Genomic DNA, 17643 nt, shown 5'->3' with positions numbered 1-17643 from the left:
TTAAAATAATTTTTTTAATAAATTTAATTTTTATTATAATAATAATTTTTAATAAAAAATAATTTTTAAAAAAAAAACAATTTTTAAAAAAAAAACGATTTTTAAAAAAAAAACGGTGGTTGCCCAGGTAACAATTATTTAAAAAATAACGTTACCTCTTTAATAAATAATATATATAGGAGGTACGGTACTTTGTTAAGGAACCGTTTTTCAAAACCACCCTTTGCCGCTATAGTAGGTTAGGTACCTAACCTATACCTATACCTCCTTAGCTGCCGACTCAGATTCCACATGCTGCAGCCCTACGAAAACTACCCGATACATACTAAAAAGCCCCCTATCTTTAGAAGTCTTAGCTAAACTACGTGTACCCAGCAGCTCCCTTCCTTTCTTCTCAAGCAAACTGCTGATGCCATCGCTATTGCCATCACAAGGTGATTTAGTTGGATGGCTTTACGGGCCACCGCTCAACTAGTGGAGGGATTGTTTGCTGCGTTTAGGCCAAATTAAACAAAGTAAGGGAGTAAAACTACCAAAGTAAGGGTGCGCTCTCGTCTAACTATCTAGTATCGAGTATCGAGTATCGTCAAGTATCCCGCTACTCGCCGAGCTCAATAACAAAGCGAAATTCGCAGCAGCAGTTCCGGCGCCGAGAGTATGGGAATTAAACATAAAATTATAGCTTAAAGCGACCCGTGCGGAACCCAGAATGCCCGTGGGGATCGGAATTTGCGGTGCTTGTGTTATGTGGCATGACTTCATTCCACCGCCTCACTACGGCGCCAAGCCAAAGACTAAGCATCGTAAGCCAGCGAATACGGGATTGTGAGGCACTGTAAGATATAGCAGCACTGCCACGAGAGGTACGGTGAGGTAAACGTGTATATAATAATACGGTTCATCGCTGCTCTCGTCAAAGAAATAATTCCATCCATCCATCAACCAACCAACAACAACATCAAAGATATATAATCTTCATCATCACTCTTAATAACCTACTCACTTAAACTATAAGTGCCATCACCAACCAACCAACAAGCAAACATGAAGTCCGTCTCTATCCTCTCATCCCTCCTCCTCGGAGCCGCCTCCGTCTTTGGAGCCCCCGTAACCGAGAGACAAGTCGAAGCTCCGACTGAATTCGACATCACCAACTTCAGCGCCAACACCCTGCCCCACGGGACCGGAGCCTTGTAAGCCCCCCCTTTCCAACCCCTTATAAAGTACAACACTAAATACTAACACTCGCACCAGCATCTCCTTCGATGTCGCCATCCCCAACACCTCCGTCTCCACGACATGTGGGTACTCGGACCAATCATCCGTCTCGAAGCTCCCTTCGGTATCTCTCCGAGCTTGCGATGACCCAGCCTTCGAGTGGCAGTTCCACCAGGACCCGTCGCAGCCCGGCACCGAGGGCCGCTACCGTGTCGTCGTGACCTATGCCTACGACAGCCCCAAGAAGGTCGCTGGCTTCCACGAGTGGCCCGCCACCGAGTTCCCCCTGGAGAACTTCGGCTCCACCGTAGCCACCTTCTACCGCGGCGAACCCGACTTCGTCATCGCCAACGTCTCTTAAAATCGGAGCCCAGTTGAGGTGTCGAGAATTAATCCCTGCTTGTTTCGTTTGATCACTTTTCTTGATAGAGTATATATAAGCATAGACACGCTCAGATTACATATAGATCTTCATCTGCTCAGAGCTAATAAGGGGGTTGTTTTGAAGAGGAAATCCTAGGGAGTGTTATTGTTCAAGTTTAGCATGAGCAATTAATAATAAATACCTACTCCATTTTTTGCTACTACAAAGCTTGTTAATTGAAAGCACCAATCAAGCATGTATAAAGTTCCCCTTTGTAGTGCACTATGCAATAGCTATGTACATCTTTGCGGGGTGGGCCCCTATTCTAGCTATAGTTTCGTCTGTCATCATGGTAGACGTTTGTGCGACGGCATGCATTCAGTACCTGTAACTCCCCGAAACTCAATGGGCATGATATCAACTCGACCGATAGCTGTTTGATATCAATGAGCTGATCTTAACTTTATGAAATCTCAAAACCTCCAACTCATCCACATAAATCCCCAGGTACTGTCGTAACGTGAACAGTAGCATCAATGTACAACCTATTCGTAGCAGTACACTCAACGCCTGGCCTGATTCTGATCATACCATTAGGGCCCATCAAAAAGTCCTGACCGTGGATAGACACCTGCAGTTTGCCTGACGCTACCGAACATAGTCGGAGCTTATTGGCACTAGAACCCCAAAAGTGAACTGTGCCAGGCTTGATGGTAATGACCTGGAAAGAAATATCGCGGCCTATCCGGACGGCTTGGTTTTGGGCTAAGTACGAATTCGAAAACGCGAAATCTGGGGGCTAGTTAGCAAGGCACCTAAAATATAACACGAGCCCTCGAGATTGGTTACTCTAGGATGGAGATGTTTAGTTACATACTATCGACCGCGTCGCTCTGCTCGTCACGAATTCGACCAGGTGCAATCTCCCACGTCTCTAGTTCAAGGGCTTGTACTGGATTCATGGTACTTGTACTTGTATGTGCTCTGCTACCAATATGGACTCCATTTTGGGCATTTGAAACAATGCTAGGTTGACGGGGAGAGTCGGATCGCGAAGAGCCGCGCGGTGTAAAACTTTCCTCCTTTGGAAAATTACGCGCTGCTGGTTTCTCCAACTGCTTCTTACTGTTAGCTAATCAAAGCTGACCTGGTTCTGCTTCATCGAGTGTCGCATGAAAGGGGACCAACCTCGAGACCAACCTCCGGCTGCGAGTTCTTCCTACGTGAACTTATCCTTGGGCCATCCTCTCTCACGGGAGCTTCCGTGCCCAACAAGCTAGAGGCAGATAGAGTTCTACTCGACCTGCGAGCTTTTGCAAGCCCGTCCTTATTATCACCTGCTTGAGAAGAAGATGGAGTAACAGCTTTGGACAGTTTCAAGTAAGAATTGAGAGAGGGTTCCTTCAAAGGAGGTTCCTTGGGATCCAATGGTTTGTGAGACACTACCTCAGCAGGCATAGCCACACCAATCGCCTTCACTTTCTTAATGATAGATAGAGTACCGTCCCCGTTGTCGTTAAGGAATGAGGCTCTGTGGCCACGCTATAATCGAAGTGAGCTTCATCAAGCTAACCCCCGAACCCAGGGTACTCACATTGAAGTGGGACCCGAGACCTTCAAGTTTTGAGAACAGAACACGACACGAACGTATCGGGCATATCCACGGAGCATCAGGATTATCATGAAGGGTATAGCCCTGGGGCAACAATGCACCGGAAGTGACCTGGGTTTCTCCGGATGGAACTAGTTAAATTAGTTAATGTCTTTGTAAAGACTATGCGGCAACCGAAATAACTTACGGGTCCAGATATGGTAATTCCAATCAGTCTTAGTTGCTTTGGCCGAGCTGATCAGTTTTCTAAGTGGAATGTCATCGTCTGCCTCATTGCTGTCCTCATCAATTGGTGGTCGCTGGTGACTTGCTAAATGATTATGGTTGATGCTAGAGACTACATCAGTACCAGGCATACGAGAATTTATTGTATCGAGCCTGCTACTCTCAGTATCATTTGACAAGCTATTAGAAGAGTTAGTAGGATTGTATGTCGAGTCTTTAGTATGGCTATGGGTAGATTCTCCAAGTCTAACAACATCCTTTGAGCGTAGTTTCTGGGATCCTTTCGATATGCTGCGTTCACGATTCGCAGGCGCTAATTTATTCTCGGAATGGGTCTTGGATGACGCGGCGTCAAGCGTTTCGGAGGGAGTATTTGTAGGATTAGCCTTGCGGCTCTTTTGAGGGTATGAATCCCGGGAGGCTCCTGCGTACTAACTGTGAGTTGGACTTAACTTTCTAATTGGATTATTCAAATCTAACCTGGTGGAGGGGAATCATCTCGCTTCCTCTTGAGATCCTTCTCTTGCTTGTCGGAAATGCCAGGATCTATGTCTTTCGTTAGTAGTTTCCAATATGGTCCCGGTTATGTCTAAACTTTACCGTGTGAGTAACTATTGCCCAGTTGAAGAATTGTTTGGGGTGCTGCTAGGGATTGTCTTAGTTGAGCTCTTGGTGCAGGGGGCTCCTTAACATCTTCCGTTTGTTTTGAAGCACTAAACGGCAAGTGATTTCCTGTAGGGGTTTGTAGAATATCGCTAATAATCCTAGCTGGTTCGGGACTGATGGGAGAGGCCGAAATTACTGGCTTATTACCGACTGGCTCTGACGGCTTTTGGGTCACATTGGGTTTGGAAATCAAATGAGGAGGAAGTGTCCGCTTAGCAGTGAATACCCGTTTAGCTGGGGCTGCGGAGGTTGAACTCTTTGAGGGAAGCTCGTCTTTTGCTAATAGGCTAGACGCTTCACGCTTGTCCGTGATTTGTATTGGCGTTGAGGTAGTTTTACTACCTTTAGAAGCCACCGTAGACCCGAGTAACCCAGTAAGGTGAGGGCGTCCACTTGATTGGGGACTCTTGTCCTTGCCATCACGGCTAGTTGTAGGCGTAGGTGTCCATGTAGTCTTGTTTGTCAATATAACTGGTGATTCGACAAGAAGTTGTGAGCGGAGTTGGGGCGACATCTGGGCTCTGCGGATAAAGAGATAGATTTCATCTTGCGTTGCTAACTCTAGTAGATCCTGTCGTAGCTTCTCTGAACTCAAAAGTCTCTCTTCAAGTGCAGGGGGTACAACTCTTTTTGTGAACGCCCGCCTTAACGCATCCATATCCTCCCAGCCATCTTGCTTCAATGAGTGATCCATCTTATATAATAATATAAGTGATTCACCACCATAAAACGAGAACACATCACATAGAAAGATCAAGAGAGTTGAAGGAGAGGGTATTGAACACTCTCTATGTTACCGTAGTATTCTTTGCTGGCTTCAAGATTACCGGTTTGAAGACATTTGAATCAGTTCCAAATAGTTAACCTGATTAAATGTATCACGGCTTAAACATTTGCTTGCATCTCTTCTTGGTCAAATAAAATAGGCTTAGAGTTGGATGGTTGTCTCATCCAGTGATTTAAGAGAAGAAGAAAAGGCACAAATATTCACGCCGACAAAAGGCGCGGTGAGGAAGACATAAAAAAAAAAAAAAAAAAAAAGGGAAAAAACTAGGGTTAGGTAGATGTAATTCCCCAAAACGTGCCTTGCCGTTGAGGATGAACCACGTAAAATAGGTATCTACCTATAAAGATCAAGATGCGAAATAAAATAGTTGTGTGAATAAAAGTTGTAACGGTTGTGCGGGTAGTGACGTAAATGCTACCTTCTCTAAGGCACTGAAAGCCGAAGCGTTGCTAGACAACGCGTGAATAGGTAGTAACGCGTTTGCAACGATAAGCCTCTTATCGGTATAAATGGCAGGAGCGATATAGAGGGCCTACAGCCTACAGTGCAAATTGAATGTACTAGGTCACTAAAAACCCCTCTAAATTCAGCTCCACCAAGAAATTTACCTAACTTCGTTTACCTAAGGTAGGTACCCTACCTCCTATGTTCGGCAACCGCAACGCAGAACCAACCATCAACCATGAGAGAAACCAAATGGGAGTTCGATGAGATATCTTCAAAATTATATACCGACCACCTTTCCTAATTGTTTAAGTATTAACTTTATACTTATTATCATTTATTATAAGGTAACTAAATAGTACCTAAGTAGGCACTCGTAGCATTTCAGCGAGATGTGCCTCGAACTATTCTCAGTTCATATATTAAACCAAACTATTATCCCTTTCCCTAAGTCCAATTAAAGCGCATCGGGAACTTGACGGAACAGGAACTTCCCATACCATGGTTTCTATTCCGAACATCAGACCTGGGATAGATAATTCAGTCATCAAGACTACTTGTCGGCAGGATGGCCTTCCTCCAACGATGTTTGCTCCTCGGAGACACTTTTTCTATATCGTTTGCTTTTTCCCTCGGCCGCCGCATTCGCGATTGTCAGATATAGCAATCCGGGAGATGTTTTCTCTCGGAAAATTGAAGACCGCTTCTTCTCGATATCTACGCTATCCTGCACCTCTTTACCTTGCTGCGGTATAGGAGTCATAGTAATATCATCGACGATGGGATCTACCGGACTAGACTCTAGAGACTGAAGAGTTTTCTCGATGGATTGCTCACGGGTGTCGCTCTCGTCGCCATCCTCTCCTTTCTTGTCAACTTCTTGCAGGTTCTGCTTGGCAGTTTCTGATAAGAGAGACCTGTGTAAGCTGAATGGCCTTAGGCCTTTTGAATCGTTATCTCGTCTCTCGAATGACCTCTGTCTTTCCCTCCAAGGGGGGTCTTTTACCGGACTCATTTGGGGAGGTGTGTCCTGGTTATCATTAGACATGCGTTGGCTATCATTCGATATGTGTTGGACGAGTAACGGTCTGTGAAAGTACTCCCTCCCCCTCTCACTCTCCGAGAGCCATCTTTCAATGCCTACACGTTTAGCTTCGTATGCTTCATCCTCGCTATTTTCCTTAACGGATCTTCCCAAATCTTCTTCTACTCCTACGATGCCTTGCATCTGTGCCTCTGTTACAGCTGAAAAGTTATCCTTGCTCACTCCCACCATGTCACTATCTTCTGATCCCACGTAGACAGCTGACTCCCAGTTTACATCATTCAGCAACTCTGAGAAATGTCTTCCCTTCAGCAGTTTTCTGCTGAGTGCTGCTCTATACGGACTGTAGGTTTTATGAGCGTGATTCTGACCGGGTGGCTGCAGGTGTGGCTCTGGCATGAGGTTTAAGTTAGAGACATCTTGCTGTTTCTTCTCGCTGGGTAATTCCGGATCAAACGTTCGTCTGTTCTGTGGAGGTTTTTGCCACCGCCGGCAGCGAACCACCAGCGCGGCTATGTGCTTCTTCGATGCATCCTTCTCAACTGCAGTCCACAGCGCCCACCAATCCTTCGCCCTAGCATAGCTCTTCATATTCCTTCTAAGCATCGCCTTCCATTGTTCGTCTTCTTTGCAGTAGCAGAAGTGTATCGCCACGTACTCAGCCCACACTGGGAGGCATGCAGCATTATCGAACCCTAGAATAGCGGAAACTCTGCCGTTGTGAATCATGATGTTGGCAGTGGACAAATCACCATGGGTGAAGACGCAGGATGCTGATTCTGGCATATAGTCCTTCATGATTTGAATCAAGTCCTTGCTGACGTTTTTCCTCTTCAGACGTCTATGAATGGCACTCCATACTTGCTCATCAGACATGAAAGGTCCAAACCCTTCCTGCGACGGACCGAAAAGATGACCATGACGTCGCACAGGACCACCACCGAGAGTCGAAATCCTGTCTGATGTCATCCGTCTCCATTGATCCATATGCCGTCCAACCTCTTTCGCGATCGTATCCCTTTGATCGTCTCGTAAGTCCCACCAGATATCATAAAGCCGCTGGCCAGGAACCCTCTCGGTGATGGTGATTACCTTCCGGTTCTCCTTCCAACCAGCTATTATGCTCGGCACGGGCACTCTCGTCGCTTTCCTGATAAGCTCCGTCGCTAGGGTTAGAGTAACGTCCGCTTCTTCGGACCATTCGTCGTCTATTTCCTCGGTCATAACATACTTGTCGCCGATGAGCCAAGTATGGGTCTCTGGGTCGTTGTATCCGAGCTTCAGGCTGCTTTTAAATGGCAGGGAGTCGAGAGCCTGACAGTATGGCGTCGAGCAGGCGGGGCAGATATCCTTGACATCTCCAATGTCGAAAAAGTCATCTTCTATTAGTCGCTTCCCGTTGAAATGCACCTCGCCTCCCTCCCTCAAACTATCCTTACCCGCATTACCAGCCGCGGATAACCATTTAGCCGATGGTTGATCTTCTTGTATTATTACGTTTCGGCCCATAATCCAGTCAACGATCCGGTGCACTTGAGGAAGACTTTTCAGGCCCGATTGGCTGGGACTCTTCCATTGAAGTTTAAGTGGCAGAAGATGATCCTCGGATTCGGTAGCAGCTGGCAGATTGACGAGTGGGGGAGCTTCGATCTCCTCAAAGGGAAAATAGTCGAAAAGAGATTCGCCGCCGATTGATGGCGTTTTAAGCTCTTCGTCGTCGCTAATGAAACCCTCCAGGGGCTCAATAACATTTAGACTCGTCTCTCCCGTCATGGACATAATAAGTACCTAGGTAGGCAGTTAAGTATATAGGTAAGTCAATATAGTAGTAGCTATTGCTTATAGCTGGGGTTTGATGGGTGAGTTAATCCCTATTAGTTAATTATTTTTAAACACTTAGGGGCTTGCAGGCTCGACGGCTCGCAAAGCGAGGATAAATCCGAATAAGGAAGTATTACAATAAATAGCAAGCCGTAACGCTTTAGGAACCAAACAGCTTTCGAAGCTTAGAAAAGCTATGAGAACGCGTCTAAATTCTTTTCTTCTTCGGGCAAGCTTTCGATAACTATGTCATCCGCACAATTTCTGTTCTATCTCCGCTTTCCTTTCTTGACTCCGGTTGTGCGCCGTAGGTGTGGTCCCCCTACGTCTGCGGACCCTCCTGGAATGCCGCCACCACTCCACAACAAAGGACGTCGGCGGCCGCAAACGGGGGCGGACCCACGACGATTGAATCGCACGGATGGGGAAGAGGAGTAATATGGGGGGTTGGGTATCAACGGAAATTGACCCGTTTATGATTTTCAGGTCATTTGCACAATTTGTGGACTTTCAGTTCCTATTTTCGCCCCTCTTGCAAACGAGGGTTTTTTTTTCCGGGTCAGGAGTCGAGCGGGTGGCTTATTATGGTCGAGTAGAATAGAAACGCGAGAAAACTTGAATAATAAGAAACATGTTTGTGAGCGCCTCTTCGGTCATAAAGGTCAATTATGCAGCATTTCTTTGTAAAAAATAGCGAAACGCGAAACTAGGACCCTCTTCAAAGAAAGTCTAAATATCAATTATTATATGCAAGGCACAACGGATTGGAAAATTCTTCAAGGACCTATTCCCAACATTATGTATGACGAACGAAAGGTTGAGAAATATTTGTTGGATTCACTACCACTACCACCTATGTACTCTTGTCGTGTTAAAGCGAAGCGAACGCCATGACGCTCTCTATCAGTTTGAAAATGAATTTGAACTCCGGCTGCACTTGGTATTCGGGAGTCAAAGAGAAGCGAAACCAACTCCCACTCCTCCCTTGCTCCAATGGCCACCTTTACTCGTGAACGTAGAATTAAACTGTCCTGTGTAGGGTGTAGCGTATTAGATATAAGGCAAAGGCGACGAAGCAGAACAGAACTCCCCCCTCCCCTCCTCTCCCAAAAAAAAAAGCAACGCAATATGCAGAATGCTATTAAGGTTAAAAATGCCGATCAATGCTTTGCCGAAATCTAAAAGTTGCTTTAGGGACAGAAAATCGAATGGAAGGCTAATGGTAAAGGATATTGCTAATTCTCGTGATAGAACGGTGGAGGTGCGAGTCGCCTATAAATAATTTTTGCCCCTCGCCGAGAAGAATAGGATGGATGGATGGAGCGCGTGTGGATCGACGGTATGACATTGGTGAAGTTTGGAGAGCCCCATACCAAGAAATAGACGGATCCTTCCGACTGCCGATAGCTGCGCCTCAAACCCGCGTGGTAAAAATTGAGAACGTCGTTTGATCCGTTTCTATGTATTGTCTTCTCAAATCTTATCATACCGACGGCTTTTCCGCAATGATCCGATATGTCGTAGTAATTAATCGCATGTTGTCCATCTTTACAAATGCTTGACCGTCAAGACATAATCTATCAATGAGGACTTTGAAATGAGGTGGTAGAGCGCGTAAGCGAACGAGGCCGTGAATGACGCGCCTGACGGAGCGAAAGTAAATATCGACCTTGTCGATGAGCGGAGCCTGTAAGCCGCCTATACTGGGGTTGTCCGATCTTGAAATGGTAAACCCGGCATCAGTGAGGGCCTTCTCGAAACTCGCCGGTGTCGGAGTGCCGACAGCGCCGATCAGAGGCTTCACGCGACGCATGAGTCCCGCGTGGACAGGATCCTCCGGGTTATACGGCGGCAGGCTAACCCAATCTATCAGTGAGAATTTGGCGCCGGGCTTCAGCACGCGATAAATCTCTTTGAAGGAAGCCGAAGGGTCCTTGCATAAGCTGAGCGCTTGGATCTCGTAGAAAGCATCGAATGATTCGTCTGCAAAAGGTAAGGGCAAGTCATTCTGGTCGTGAACGACGAACTCGTTGCTGAAACCGCACTGATCGTTCCATTCCCTTGCCTGTGCAATCTGGTTCGCATCGATGTTTAGGCCAGTTACGTGAGCTCCGCTGAAGCTCGTCATATGCGCAGCTACACGCCCACGGCCGCACCCGAGATCCAAGACCTTCATCCCCGGTTTCAATCCGATATCCCTCGCGACAGACTCCTCGTAGAGTAGCTGATTGTCGAGGACCGACGCCTTCTTGTCCATCAGCGGTGGGATGTACATCTTCTCCACGTCGCCGAGACTACAGAGATGGTTGAGCACCGAGTAGTAGGCACAAAGGCAATCTCCGACACGCTGCTGGTAGTTGGGACCGAATGCCTTGACCATCTCCTCTTCGTTGGCCCAATCCAAATTGTAGATCTCATAAGACGCCATGAAATCATCTACTTCCTTGGGAGTCAAGTTGTGGATGTGCTTGAAGGCCTTGATGAATGTCTTCCACCTCTTGGGCGAAACAGAGCGGTCGACCCGACCTTGACCATCATGACTACTAGGTTGCTGTGGTAGCGATGACGTATGAAGCGAGGAGGCGAGTTTGACCTTCTCGGTACTCGTCTGGCTAGAACGAGAACTATCACTGCTGTCGTTCCGACCCGGTATCGCAGGAGTGATAGCAGGTTGAGAGACAGTTACGGTGGCCATTGATATCTAGCTCCTCACGACTACTTGGTATATGTACTCCAAAGCAAAGAGACAGAGTAAATAAATTTTGGACGGATGTTGTACGGGAATAGATGGAGGGGGCTTGTACCCGTACCTGCGTCCGTGGGTGCAGTTTGATGTGTGTAGTGGAGTGTAAGGTTAGGTACGCGTCTAGACGGGTTAGGTGTAAGTGAGAAGGGAGAAGGGAGTGTTGTCCACGTATTGCGTGTGTATGTCTGTCTGTTTGCGCAGTCTGGTAGAGATTGCTAACGGGAAGTATGTATGAGTGTTAGTTTTCACATAGAACACGGACGCGCTGCGAGATCTTTTGAAATGACTGAGTCAAGCCTGTTTTTTTTTTTTCTTTCGCGGGACCCCAGTTAGTAGATCACCATTCGAATGTTGAGGGTCTCCCCGTCGTATGATTGGAAGATGGTTCGCTCCGGACGACCCGAAGGAATATTATGTAGGTTAGGTATTAGGGTATGTAGGTAGAGAGATTATCAAACTGCAGGCGAGCTAGGGGAAAACTAGGGAAAGAGATGTAATAATAATGAAAATAGAAAAAAGGGATTATTAGGTTCTTGCAAGGCTCAAAGTGGATGTAAAGGACAATGCATCCGGGTTTACCTTAGGTAATGCAGGGCCAGCTACGTCGATTTGCATGTAGGCCTGTACATGTATGTCATACACATGTCAACTATGTAGGTAAGTAGGTTATCTCAGGTTTTAAAGTTGACTTAATGCAGGCAGGCAATCCAGGTTAATAAAGTGATTGGACCTAAGACTCCAGGCAACAGGTACATTAGCGTCAGGATATAAGGCCTAAGTACCGTACTTTTACAGTAAGTAAGGACCAGACCGTAGATCTACCGTTTAAGGCTCTTATACTATTTGAATGCCTAAATGTTTTGATATTTCAACCGATATTTGTTTAAATGGTATATCGTCGGTTGGCTATTTAAACGGTTTAATTACTTACAAATGGTTTTTCTTAACGAATGGTTTTTTTACGGTCCGGGAAGGTGTAATACTAGTAAGTAATTAAGTAAGGAAGTCGCGATTGTCACCTTATATATCCAAGTAATTACAGGCTATACGCGCCCGTACGTATGTAATAGTGTATTTGAATAGTAACCCCGTAGCCGTAGCCGTAGCCGTAGCTGTAGCCATAATATGTTCGAAAGCAAAACAGTGCCTATTTTAATAATGATTTGATTACCTACAGTATCTTGACTTGAGGTAAGTACGTATAATAGTACCTACCTAAGTATGTAATATATAATTTTTTTTGCCTATTATACCTTCCCGGACCGTACTAGGACCGCAAAAAGACCGTTGGTTAAAAAAAACCATTCGCAATAGAAAAACCGTTGATCCGAGAAAACGTTTAACCTTAAAAATACCGTTGTAAAGCAATACCGTTAGTAGATTTGGCTACCGTCTTTCTTTCGTACTGAGATGCGCAACTATTCAGACAATTATACCGTGAATATACGGTATCAATACGGTCCTAAGGTCCTATATACTGACGCTAATGTAAGTCGGTGACTTATTCTGAGGTAGCCTGTGACTTCCAAGTATTAAGCGGCTAGCAACAACATACATAGGTACATGTAACATACGGTATATACATATATCGATATACATTATACGCATCATGTAATGTGCAGGTGGTGACCCAAAATGAGGTAAGCACCTGATGTACATGCTGAACTGAGAGCTCCGGCCGGTCCCTTACCCACCCCCACCTGCCACCTCGGACAGGTCGGAGCTGCTCGCTTTTGCGACCAGAGGTAATTATTTCCGGCTCGAACGGTATCATCAGGTCAGCTAATTGCAGGTGCATATGTATTGGAAATTGCCTCTATTGATTAAGATTATGTACCTCCTTCACCATTGTATTTAATGTAGTATCGTGTAGGTACCTAACATGCATACATACATCATGTACAAGAGGATACCTGCAGCAACAGAAAGCAATAGCGGCCACATGGGAAGACCGAACCGATATACATGTAACTGACAATCCTTCTAAATCCCCCAATTCAGACTCGATTCCACATTTTCCTTTTCTTTTCCATGTTAATCCATAATTCCATATTCCCGTTAAGGCGTCGCACCGAACAACAATCAACAAATCAACAATCAACAATCAACAATCAAAACGTTTTCCCCGATGCGCCAATTCTTACTTTAATAAGGTTCTTATGTTCTTATGTTCTTATGTTCTTATGTTCTTATGTTCTTATGTTCTTATGTTCTTATGTTCTTATGTTCTTATGTTCTTATGTTCTTATGCCGGACTGAGTCAACTGACCGACTCTTCCCTTTGTTTTCCCTGCTTTTTTCTCTTTATCCTCGCCTTCCCACTCTTTCTTCTATTGTTTCTAGACTCTTCCTTTCCCTCTCGTATGTAGTTCCGCTTCCGCCTATTCGCACCTATCATATCTCCACCGAACCTCGGCCATGCGACATGACATGGCTTATAAATCAATTTTTTTTCTCTTCTTTTTTTTTTCTTCGTCTCGTGCTTCGGTAGAGTAGTTCACGAGCCGTGATGCATACATAACTAACCGTGTTCGTTTTCGTTTAATGCAGAGTAGCTGTTGTTATTACTCATTCGGCATCCATGCAGAGAGTTGCGGCATTTCGTATCACGTACAACTAACATCATGAAGAATTTTAATGCCGATCGTAGTAGATCCTACAACTCCATTTGACACTCCCAATCTCGTCACTCTGACCGCAGGACGACTAATCGTTTCCGTGTTGGATGGTGTAAACCGAAGTTGAACCGTACATCGTCCAGTCCGAAATTGCTGGTCTTCTGTCACACCTTCATCTTGATTTTTCTTCACCTTTTATTAAATTAATTTGGGTGTGTAGTTTAGACAAGAATTTAAATCATATTTGTTTAGAATATTTGATATTATTGTTCAAGCTTCTCGATATTTTAATTAGCCAGCTTTTAAGACCCGACAAATATGGCACATCTTCAATTGTTCTTTGTTGAACACTCTACATCTCAATCGGGCAATCAAGAACCTCCTCAAAGCCTCGTTTGAGCATGCGGCTCTTTCGTAGTGCTATAATATACGTCGAATTAAGCTTTTGGTTGCATTGCCACAGTTCTAGTGACCCATCCCCAATCTTGGCTACGTATTACTGTATCGAACCCAGATCGGCACCCTAGATGCGAGATATCCCGCTGCAAGATGGGCGTAGGCCGCGTGGCAAGTAGAGGGAACTGCCGAGAGGCTTAGAGAGGCTTAGCTAACAAGGTAGAGGGGGGGTCTCGAGCCAGTTTCCAGAATACGCGGAAGGGGAGAGCGACGATGGGTTTCCATTGGAAGATACAGTCAAGTTTTGATAACATGCCGTGCGTCATGGGTCCCGAGGATCGATCCCCATTAGATCCTCTAGTACTGAATTCTTAGTAAATGACACGAGTAACTGCATAGTGCCAGTCTACTTAGAGTAGGTATATACTTAGGTAGGTAAGTAAGTAAAAGGGATAGATACTATGCTTATATGTAAGTATTGGCTCCCGAAGAATAATAAGCTTAATGGATAGGTATGAGTACGTTTTCTTCAGGCTATAGAAGCTTGTTTCCTACGAAACATGATTCGATATTTATTAGTTACTTATCTCTTGTGAACGTTACAAGTTGGCCATGTCCGATATCGTACGATCATGCCGATATAGGTTGTTTTCGAACTGTAGAGAAGCCCTCCCTTCTGGCACTCCCTAAACTTGAAGATGGAACAGGTCACAAGGACATCAGATACTTTCCAGGGGATTATTTAGCGGACTTAGGGTTGAGCATTACTTTAAAGGTCCCTTTAGCTGCTGTAAGGCGGTAGATCGCTACTGTTTCCGCTGTAATGATCCCTTTCTTAGTGAGCAATGTATTTGGGGGGGTTTATACTCGAGTATTAACACCATCCATCTACCACAGTTGCATAACCCCATATCCTATATTAGAATAGATCTTGCATATATATACCTTCTACTACGTAAGTAAGGTATGTAGGTCCTCGCTCCTCAAATCTCTAGCTTACACAAGTACAAATCCGGTAATACCATTTCAACAACCGACGCCCCTATTTTCCGTTCGACCATATCACATACGCGCGAATACTAGCTATACGACAATATTACTACTTTTTAATATTATATAGCTCTTTATAACACTCGACTTACACCTAGCAGTCGTAGCCCCTGAAGCATTCACAGTTATACAGCGATGCCGCAAATGAGGTCTCCCTTTTTTGGGCAAGCACCGCTTTTACCGCAGCATATATGCGATACCATCGTTAGCTTATAATCAGGTTTTTAAATTGTTCTAATATTATATATTCTAGCCCACAGTACTCGATATACGTGGAAACCCGTCCATGGTAACTATAACAGGCAAGTTTCGCATAAAACGAGGTATTGCCACCTTACATCTTATTTTGAGCTTGATCATATGTTTCTATATATTATTTTTCCGGAACGCAGATTGGATCTGAACGTTATATTCTTGTAGTAATTACTTTTCATAATGATTCTATCGATGACTCGGCATAGTCATATGTGATAGGAACCTACGCTCTCATCAATTCTGATCTTCCACAACTCGAGATCAATATATTAAACAACGCAAAGGCATCCGATATGATCATGATATTTAATGGCTGGTTAGAATCGGGTCAAACAATAGCCCAACCAAATAATCTGCTATTGAAAAAAGTCTCGCGTAAACTAGGTACTAAATACGAGCTGATGTCTCTTGTAGAGTATCACTTTTACTTCAACCAAATACCTGATATAAAGTTTTGGGCAGCAGATGGTAATGCTACACTCTGAATGAGACTAAGTAGGGTTTATTCGAGAAGATATAGATCATACGGATGTAATGACCATGTTGTACGATATTGTGATAAAATAAAGAGGAGAGTGTATATTGACGGTACAATGACGTCTGAGTCCTTGATCGGAAATATATCGTCATAAAATCTTTATAGGCTCCGCGCAGCTATATACTACGTAATATGGTACTCTGCACCTATTCGATACGTACGACGAAGTATGCTACATATGAGCTTACGGTGAATAAATACTATTTCGATATTAGACTTGTTGATGGACATATGTATTTTAATATAGCATGTTGTATTATATCATCGCGGCTTATTCGTAGAGCTTGCATCACACCATTATCAGATGGAAATGTTTCGGTGGATTAAACAGTAATAAAATCGCATCATCTATGGATTGTTAAATCTTTTAGAACAAATCACGCTGAAGTAGAAATTCTTAAATGTCATACAACAAAAGAGCGACTAGTTGGTTGGTCTAAAGTAAGAAATTATTTACATTTTTAAGTTAACATTAAAGGTCATGTAAGAGGGCCTGTACTTCTCAGAGCAATTCATAGCTTGGTGCTGGCAACATCTCTTGCATAGAAAAAGAGTACAATTGTAATCGTATTCTGCGTGAATATAATCCCGTCATTTCTGTACCGTGGTCCGCACGGCAACATGACCATATCACCTCGTCATAAATAACCCAAGTCCTGTTTAGAAAAGGCCGAAGAAGACGGCGGCAAGTGCGATCAGAGCACCGGTAGCGCTTGATCCCGCGATGGCAGCACCGGCGGTAGGGATGGCAGTAGGAGCCGGGTAGGTCGAAGAGGCCTCTCCGGTAGGATATCCAGCAGTCTGGCTCGGGACACTAAAAGTTGTATTGCCATAGAGAGTGGATAGAGTTGCAGGGCCGGTAGAGAGAGCAGGATAAGTAGCGGCCGGCTGGCTAGGAGTCTCAGCGGGGTAAGTAGGAGCCGGCTGGGTGTTGCCCTCGGTGGGGTACGCAGGAGTCTTGGCCGGGGAAGAAGGCGGCCCGGCAGGATAAGACGGGCTTCCGGCAGGATAAGAAGGAGAAACTGCAGGGGAAGAGGGGGCCTTGGCCGGGGAAGAAGGAGTCCCAGCAGGATAAGACGGGCTTCCGGCAGGATAAGAAGGAGAAGCTGCAGGGGTAGAGGGAGCCTTGGCCGGGTAAGGAGTCTCCGCAGGTGAGGAAGGATATCCCGCGGGGGACGAAGGAGCCTCTGCGGGATATGAGGGGGCCGGTTGGCTGTTACCCTTAGTAGGGTATTTCGGGGTCTCAGCCGGAGAAGAGGGAGTCTCGGCAGGGTAAGACGGGCTTCCGGTAGGATACGAGGGAGACCCTGCGGGGTAAGAGGGAGAACCGGCGGGGTAGGTTGCCGACGGGTAGGGAACAACGATGGAGGTAGCTGATCCAACCGGGCAGTTGGTGACACTGGGGGCGCACGAGGTGATCGTGGATATCAGGGTCGTGTACTTGGTCAAAGTTGAGTCACCAGGATAAGTGTTGATACCGGTGGTCGGGTAACCGGGGGTGGAGGCGCTATTAGATCCAATAGGGTAGACAGGGTATGAGCTACCTTCAGACTGGCCACCAGTAGGATACGAGGGAGCAGAAGCACTCTTAGACCCGGTAGGGTAGACGGGGTAAGTGCCGTTCTTAGACTGGCTGCTAGTCGGGTATGAGGGGGTAGAGGCATTCTCGCCACCAGTAGGGTAAAAGGGAGCAGAAGCACTCTTAGATCCGGTAGGGTAGACAGGGTAAGAACCACCCTCAGATTGGTTGCCGGTAGGGTACGAGGGAGCAGAGACGCTCAGGGTCGGGTAGCCGGTGCCGAAAGAGACCGTGGGGTAGCCAGTGGCGGAAGAGGAACCGGTAGGGTAAGGAGCCGAA

The 17643-nt window shown here is 45.6% G+C and overlaps 5 protein-coding genes across 5 annotated transcripts; 2 read left to right on the top strand and 3 right to left on the bottom strand.

The window, feature by feature from the left end:
* The first annotated feature begins 903 nt into the window (after positions 1-903).
* On the top strand, positions 904-1794 carry F4817DRAFT_46153 (uncharacterized protein). The gene is made up of 2 exons (XM_049307504.1): positions 904-1193; positions 1255-1794. The coding sequence occupies exons 1-2, from the start codon at positions 1045-1047 to the stop codon at positions 1577-1579; spliced, it is 474 nt and encodes a 157-aa protein (XP_049153379.1). The 5' UTR covers positions 904-1044; the 3' UTR covers positions 1580-1794.
* Positions 1795-2892: 1098 nt separating this feature from the next.
* F4817DRAFT_46182 (uncharacterized protein) lies at positions 2893-4960 on the bottom strand. The gene is made up of 4 exons (XM_049307505.1): positions 4020-4960; positions 3900-3965; positions 3382-3843; positions 2893-3325 (listed from the first exon to the last, which is right to left on the bottom strand). The coding sequence occupies exons 1-4, from the start codon at positions 4777-4779 to the stop codon at positions 3099-3101; spliced, it is 1515 nt and encodes a 504-aa protein (XP_049153378.1). The 5' UTR covers positions 4780-4960; the 3' UTR covers positions 2893-3098.
* A 743-nt stretch (positions 4961-5703) lies between these two features.
* F4817DRAFT_46122 (uncharacterized protein) lies at positions 5704-8876 on the bottom strand. The gene has a single exon (XM_049307503.1). It carries the CDS (start codon positions 8138-8140, stop codon positions 5870-5872), a length of 2271 nt encoding a protein of 756 aa, XP_049153377.1. The 5' UTR covers positions 8141-8876; the 3' UTR covers positions 5704-5869.
* Positions 8877-9665: 789 nt separating this feature from the next.
* F4817DRAFT_321627 (S-adenosyl-L-methionine-dependent methyltransferase) lies at positions 9666-10877 on the bottom strand (the record flags this gene model as incomplete). The annotated part of the gene is made up of 1 exon (XM_049301305.1): positions 9666-10877. One exon carries the CDS (start codon positions 10875-10877, stop codon positions 9666-9668), a length of 1212 nt encoding a protein of 403 aa, XP_049153376.1.
* A 1974-nt stretch (positions 10878-12851) lies between these two features.
* F4817DRAFT_355200 (uncharacterized protein) lies at positions 12852-14260 on the top strand. Its single transcript, XM_049305630.1, has one exon. The coding sequence runs from the start codon at positions 13096-13098 to the stop codon at positions 13417-13419; it is 324 nt and encodes a 107-aa protein (XP_049153375.1). The 5' UTR covers positions 12852-13095; the 3' UTR covers positions 13420-14260.
* The last annotated feature ends 3383 nt before the right edge of the window (positions 14261-17643 follow it).

Source organism: Daldinia loculata (assembly GCF_022478755.1).
Source record: "Daldinia loculata strain CBS 113971 unplaced genomic scaffold F4817scaffold_132, whole genome shotgun sequence".
NCBI lineage: Eukaryota > Fungi > Ascomycota > Sordariomycetes > Xylariales > Hypoxylaceae > Daldinia > Daldinia loculata.
This window is presented reverse-complemented; position numbering and strand designations above follow the sequence as displayed.